General features: G+C 45.3%; 1 protein-coding gene across 1 annotated transcript in view; it reads right to left on the bottom strand.

The window, feature by feature from the left end:
- Window positions 1-3,838: 3,838 nt before the first annotated feature.
- The window catches only part of LOC135504667 (fibulin-2-like), a 47,772-nt gene continuing 44,791 nt past the window's right edge, over window positions 3,839-6,819 (bottom strand). Inside the window, exon 16 of the mRNA XM_064923434.1 lies at window positions 3,839-6,244. Within this exon, the coding sequence (XP_064779506.1) occupies window positions 5,887-6,244 (358 nt within the window). The 3' untranslated portion in view covers window positions 3,839-5,886. The remainder of the gene's footprint in view (window positions 6,245-6,819) is intronic.

The raw sequence follows: 6,819 nt of genomic DNA, 5'->3' as shown, positions 1-6,819 counted from the left end.
GGAGGTTCCGATTTTGCGATAGCACCTGAAAGTGGCATAGGTCAAGATCTTTGTAGAACACTAGTCTGAAGGGAATTGTAGTTTTCATTAGTCAAATATTCAATCTAGTTTAGTGCAGAAATGTGCTACTTGACCATAACTACAATGACCATAACCCATTACTCCTGTTCTTCCTGGATTAGACAGAGAAGTATAGCCTATACACAGACACATGAGAGGAATGTACACAACCCAATAACCAGAGGGATAGAGACAGTTTGTGATGTAGCGCTACCCAATTGATAGTTGTAGTAATTGGTAATAAGCAGTCTTGAAAGTATGCCCTCTGTACTTTAAAGAACTAGTAAAATTATTTTATCAGAGAGCTCTGCAGCATACTTAGGCAGCTACTAGCTAGCCTAGCTAAATAGGATGACTCAAAGACGGTACGTGTGGGGAGCACAGAGATAATGTTGGATGGTTGTCTGGCTGGCTGGCTGGCAGAAATGAGATGATGAATTTAAGGAATTAAAAAGGATATACACAACTAAAATATTTTATTATTTCATAGTCATTTCCGCTTTCTGTTCATTTGGACCTGACAATGGGATGTTTTCAATGTTTTGGCAATTTATTGATCACTATTTTGGGCTATGGAATTTCCATTTAAAAGCTTTAAAATAATTTGAAAGTCATTATTTCATAATTAATTGTAGGTTTTTAAAAAGTCATTGTCCTTAAAAGCACTAATCGCTCAGCACTTCTACCCCCTGTCCCAGATCTGCCCAGTTTGGATAGAGATGTAAGACCTATGACAATGAATAGCATTTGGCCCACCAGAAGGGTAAGTAGAGCTATTATCCTATTTGTTATTTGATACGGTCCAGTCCTTTGTGATCAGAGAGAGGGGTAGAGATAAAGGTATCGGACTGGAACCCAACCAAGAAACAGCACACACAGGAGCCCCGGTGTAACATATACTCTCACATACCTTCCATCATATATATAAATAAATAAATTGCCTGCCTGCCTGCCTGCCTGCCTGCCTGCCTGCCTGCCTGCCTGCCTGCCTGCCTGCCTGCCTGCCTGCCTGCCTGCCTGCCTGCCTGCCTGCCTGCCTGCCTGCCTGCCTGCCTGCCTGCCTGCCTGCCTGCCTGCCTGCCTGCCTGCCTGCCTGCCTGCCTGCCTGCCTGCCTGCCTGCCTGCCTGCCTGCCTGCCTGCCTGCCTGCCTGCCTGCCTGCCTGCCTGCCTGCCTGCCTGCCTGCCTGCCTGCCTGCCTGCCTGCCTGCCTGCCTGCCTGCCTGCCTGCCTGCCTGCCTGCCTGCCTGCCTGCCTGCCTGCCTGCCTGCCTGCCTGCCTGCCTGCCTGCCTGCCTGCCTGCCTGCCTGCCTGCCTGCCTGCCTGCCTGCCTGCCTGCCTGCCTGCCTGCCTGCCTGCCTGCCTGCCTGCCTGCCTGCCTGCCTGCCTGCCTGCCTGCCTGCCTGCCTGCCTGCCTGCCTGCCTGCCTGCCTGCCTGCCTGCCTGCCTGCCTGCCTGCCTGCCTGCCTGCCTGCCTGCCTGCCTGCCTGCCTGCCTGCCTGCCTGCCTGCCTGCCTGCCTGCCTGCCTGCCTGCCTGCCTGCCTGCCTGCCTGCCTGCCTGCCTGCCTGCCTGCCTGCCTGCCTGCCTGCCTGCCTGCCTGCCTGCCTGCCTGCCTGCCTGCCTGCCTGCCTGCCTGCCTGCCTGCCTGCCTGCCTGCCTGCCTGCCTGCCTGCCTGCCTGCCTGCCTGCCTGCCTGCCTGCCTGCCTGCCTGCCTGCCTGCCTGCCTGCCTGCCTGCCTGCCTGCCTGCCTGCCTGCCTGCCTGCCTGCCTGCCTGCCTGCCTGCCTGCCTGCCTGCCTGCCTGCCTGCCTGCCTGCCTGCCTGCCTGCCTGCCTGCACTCTGTGTAGTTAGGAACTCCAGTGTCTCTAATGATGCATACTTCCCTCAGTGTAAGACAGCCAGAGGAAAGGGTGCACTAGCCTGTGCTTGTCTGGAGCTGAGAATGCCCATTAACACTCTTTCCCCCCTCAGGTGGTGACCACCTGAGCTATCAAAGACAACCGTGTCTGAAACAACCCCCCCTCCCCCTACATATCCCCTCCTCACAGACCATAGATAGTGACATTGATAGTGATAGTCATGTAAAGTACAGTAAAAACCAATAAACACCCTCAAATCTGCGTTTGTACTTACAGCTTGACACAACTCTTCTCTACAGTATGAGAAAACAAACTATCTGCATTTACTTGATCCAATTCACCCAAGAGAGAGAGCTCTACACTTGGGAGGTAGGCCTAAGCTTCTGAATGAATCACATTTGATTTTGGTCATCATATTTCTGCTTATCGTCATGTTAGGACAAGGATGCTGAGGTGGCGTCTGATTAGTATAGGGAATGTGTTTGGTTTTTACATTTTTATTTAACCCTTATTTGACCAGGTGAGTTGACTGAGAACACATTCTCATTTACAGCAACCACCTGGGGAATAGTTACTGGGGAGAGGGGGGGGGGGGCATGAATGAGCCATTTGGGGTTATAGTATATACGGCTAAAGATTCCGTCAGGTTCATTCCAAACAAATGGAATTTCAAACAGTCTCATTAACATTCATTTGATGCTGCCTTGTTTAAATGTAAACACTGTCAAGGCTTCCCCTGAAACACAAATGCCAAAACACTACTTGCCTTCTGACCTGGTATAATTTCCATTGGCTTAATGTCTCCACATTATCTATCCTAGAACTTTCTCTTGTCCCTCTCCCTTCGTTTCATAACTTCCTGTGACTGTCCTTTGAAACCATTATAGCCGCATGTCTCCTAACTTCCCCTCTCTGGGATGTGTGATTCACTGTGTCCCTGAAACAAAACACAAGCCAATCTAGAGCAGCAGATAAAGCTAATTGTGGAAAAGGACCATTGATCAAGACCAGTGCACTCATAAGTACGTGTCGGATGGCACCTCAATGGCAGGAAGTGCTTGGGCTTGACTCTAGTGAACACGGAGGGGAGAGCCGCCCAATACACCCATGTAGTGTACTGTAGGGTTGGTCACTATAGCTAAAACTGCTGGCCACTTATCTTTTTTTTGTTACCTTTATTTAACTAGGCAAGTCAGTTAAGAACAAATTCTTATTAAGAATGACAGCCTACACCGGCCAAACCCAGACAATGCTGGGCCAATTGTGCACCGCCCTATGTGACTCCCAATCACAGCCGGTTGTAATACAGCCTGGATTCAAACATTCTGTAGTGACGCCTCAAGCACTGAGACGCAGTGCCTTAGAAAGCTGCGCCACTCGGGAGCCATCTTGTGTTGAACACCTTTATAAGAGAAAGAATGTCAGTATGATAGCATAGTCATCATATATGGACATGACTGTTTGTGTATGTTGATATTTGTCAGTAGGTTTTGTTCTGTGTACTAGGCTACAGAACGACACAGGTAGGCACAGTGCTAGTTATCTTACCTCACTATAGCTCAGTATCTCCCCTGTGTGGAAGACACAGTTTAGCTATGAAGCATGTGCCTCATAACTGCTATCACATTTTCTCTCGGAGCCAAGAGAAGGCCTCTGGACTAAAATTAGACCAGGGAGAGTGGAAAACAAAATGAAATTTAGACTCTTTTGTTGAAATGACCTTTGGAAATATAACTCATTCTAATGAGCAGATAACTGGCAAACGTCTCTCTTTGGATGTGCAATATACATTTATACAGTTGCCAAGGAGCCACTCACACCCTTTCCGTGTTTACAATGGTAAGGGAGGTCCTCAGAGCCCAGGGCTAGAGGAGCAGATGACCTTAGCGCAAACTGAAGCTCATAAAAAAAACAGGGAGGGCATCTAATATTTTTTTATACACTCCATTTAAGTTTCCATCCTGAGATTCTAATTATAGTTCCACATTCTGTACTCTTTCTGACCTTCAAATAAAACCAAAATAATCCGAATGTAAAAAAAAAACAAGATTCCACTGGCAAGTGGCAAACATTTCAGTAGCTATGGGCTCAATCGAATCAAACCTGCATTGTGGTATTAACACAGTAGCTCTGTGCCATGTTCAAACAAAATCACAGAATTCATTTTGGATTCTGTGAAAACCTATTATTGTCCCAGGTGGTGTATGTGGGCAGCAGTTTGTCAACAGACACTAAACATTTCCATTGTGAGTTTGATTGAATTCCAGCCATGCATCACTGGTGTATATACGACAGACTGTGTAGAACACACTGTGTCCTGTAGATGGAGATGTTACTCTTTCAAAAAGTGCTACAAAATCAGAGAGGAAGTGGGAGAAAGAACAACTGCGTCATATAGTGATTAATTATATTATTATAAGATAAGATCATCACATGTTTATATTACAAGCATTTCGCACTATGATATTAGCTTGTTTTTATTAGTCATTGTAAAACGCGTGTCTTTGTATTGTGGGTAGATAGTGTAAATGAAGGCCTCTCACGGCGATGATCTCACTAGGAAGGTGTGAAAAGGTATGTAAATAGGCATGTATATTTGCAGTGTGACATGTTCTGACACATCGTAATCACGTCACCCAAGTCTAACACAAGTTGAAAATGATTGTCTGGATTCACTTGTACTTTGTGAACCAGGAGTAGCAGTAACTTGGTTTACTTTTAAGTAAATTGAATTGATTTCTTTTCATAAGTTGGATTTTATGTGTCCAAAAATGTGCCTGGTATTTAATTTGAATCTGTTCACCATATATGGATACTGTTATAGGTTATATAGACACGGAACATCAAACAGTTTGTGTAGTTTTAGTTAAAAAATACAATAATTTGCAGCTTACTAAACCAGCAGAAATATGATACATCCAGGCATAATGTGTCTGAATAATACAGGTACAAATACATGTCATAATAAACTGTGATATTAAATTAGCATAGTGGTACAAAATTCTTCAAGAGGATAGAAGGGAACAGCAGCATAAGGGATTAAAAAAAGAGATAATTTTATCATTTGGAGTAAGGCGCTGATACTGTAACTTTTTGACTGACAACACAACCTGTCTTAGTGGGTTAAAGACACTCTAGACGAGGGGTCAGCAACATCCGGCCCGTCAGCCAAAACCATCCCGCAAGTGATTTAGTAAAAAAAATATACAATTAGGAAATGTATTCCCAAGTATTTCCACAACAAACAAAAAAAATAGACATGTGATCATGTTTCAATGTAATCAAGGTATGAAATTATTGTTATTTTCAAATACAATCTCTTTTTGGGTCTAGTTGTAGTCAATTTGCAGTGTACAAATTGCAATAATTATGTTCCAGCCCGCCGACCATCAGCTCTGACAAAAATCGGCCTGCGGCTGAATCTAGTTGCCTACCCCTGATCTAGGCTGTAAAAACTAGTGGTACCTCTAGCCCACTGACTTCAGATTTCAAGGTAAATCAACTAATGTCACTCATTTTACGTTTTGTCAACTCATCTTCACCTACTGAGTGGACATAACCAATTCTAAGGCAGCCAGGTCACTTGTTTTTTTTAAGTTCAAACATATTTCTTTTTACAGTGCAAAACGACCTTTGCTATTACCAGTAGGGTTCCAAAATCCCTGGAACTTTCTATAAATTCCCTGGTTTTCCAGAAATCCTGGTTTGAAATTGTATTTCCCAAATTCCGGATTTCCTGCTTATTCCCTCCTGATTCCGGGAATCCTCCATTCAGGATTTCGGGAACACCAGGGAATTTATAGAAAGTTCCAGGAATTTTGCAACCCTAATCATCAATGTGTTATGAAATTGGGCAACTGGTATGATTATTGAAGTTGACTGAGGGGTAGGGGTAGGGGGTCAGAGGGGAACTGGCTGTCCATTAGGGAGGTGGGTAGGAGCAAGGGGAGGCTGAGGGCCAGTCTGTTAGAGTGAGTTGGCTGTGATGAAGACGTAGAGCCTGGCCAGGAACGTAGTGAAGGTGCCCTGTCTCCACAGCTTCATCTCCACGTCAATCAGGAAGTCCCGGGACTCATGGACCTGCCTGTGCAGGTACACTGCGCCTGTGTAGGCATTCAGCTTCCGCGTGCTAAAGTAGTTATCCTCATTGCCCTGGGTGATGCTGATGATGACATTGTCCCCGGAGTAGGCAGGGGAGGGGCCAATGCGGAAGATCTGGGCGGGGATGACTATGTTGGTCTGGAAGCTCAGGTGGTAGTAGGTGATCCTCAGGGGAGAGTTCTGACAGTCCAGGAAGTTGGGGCAGCTCAGTCGTTCACAGCGGCTAGAGGATCAGCCAATGAGAGTCAGAATCACACAATCACTATAATGAAAAACAATATTAATAAATAAAATAAAATAAATTTAAACGAATGAGTATAGTAAAAACACGAGTCAGAGAGCCAGAGTCATGAAATCAAAACATAAAATAATAGTGGTCAGAATCTTATATGCAAAACATGTCTGTTTGTCCAGGTCATTTCAAAATAAGACCAAAGAGAAATAGAAGAGAGATGGAGCCATAAACTCAATGTGATTCCAAACAGATCTTCCTAGTCCTGTCATGGCCTCTGTCCCAGGTGGGCTTTCTGTTTCACAGCTTAGATCAGATTACCCAGCCTGACACATTACCCTTAAGGGAAGCATCGTTCCCTCCCGCGTACACTGCGCCAGATTGTAGAAAGACCTCAAAAGAACTTTGAGCTTTGAGAAAATCAAGAGACCACAGTTGACCAGCCCCAGAGGGCAACACAAAAACACTGTTGAAAATGCCCATATTTCTTTTGTTTGAACTTTTCCAACGACACAGAAGCTTAAAATTCTTCAATTCAACTGCTGGGATAACGGATGACTTGAGAT

Source organism: Oncorhynchus masou, chromosome 18, assembly GCF_036934945.1.
Source record: "Oncorhynchus masou masou isolate Uvic2021 chromosome 18, UVic_Omas_1.1, whole genome shotgun sequence".
Taxonomy (NCBI): Eukaryota; Metazoa; Chordata; class Actinopteri; order Salmoniformes; family Salmonidae; genus Oncorhynchus; species Oncorhynchus masou.
This window is presented reverse-complemented; position numbering and strand designations above follow the sequence as displayed.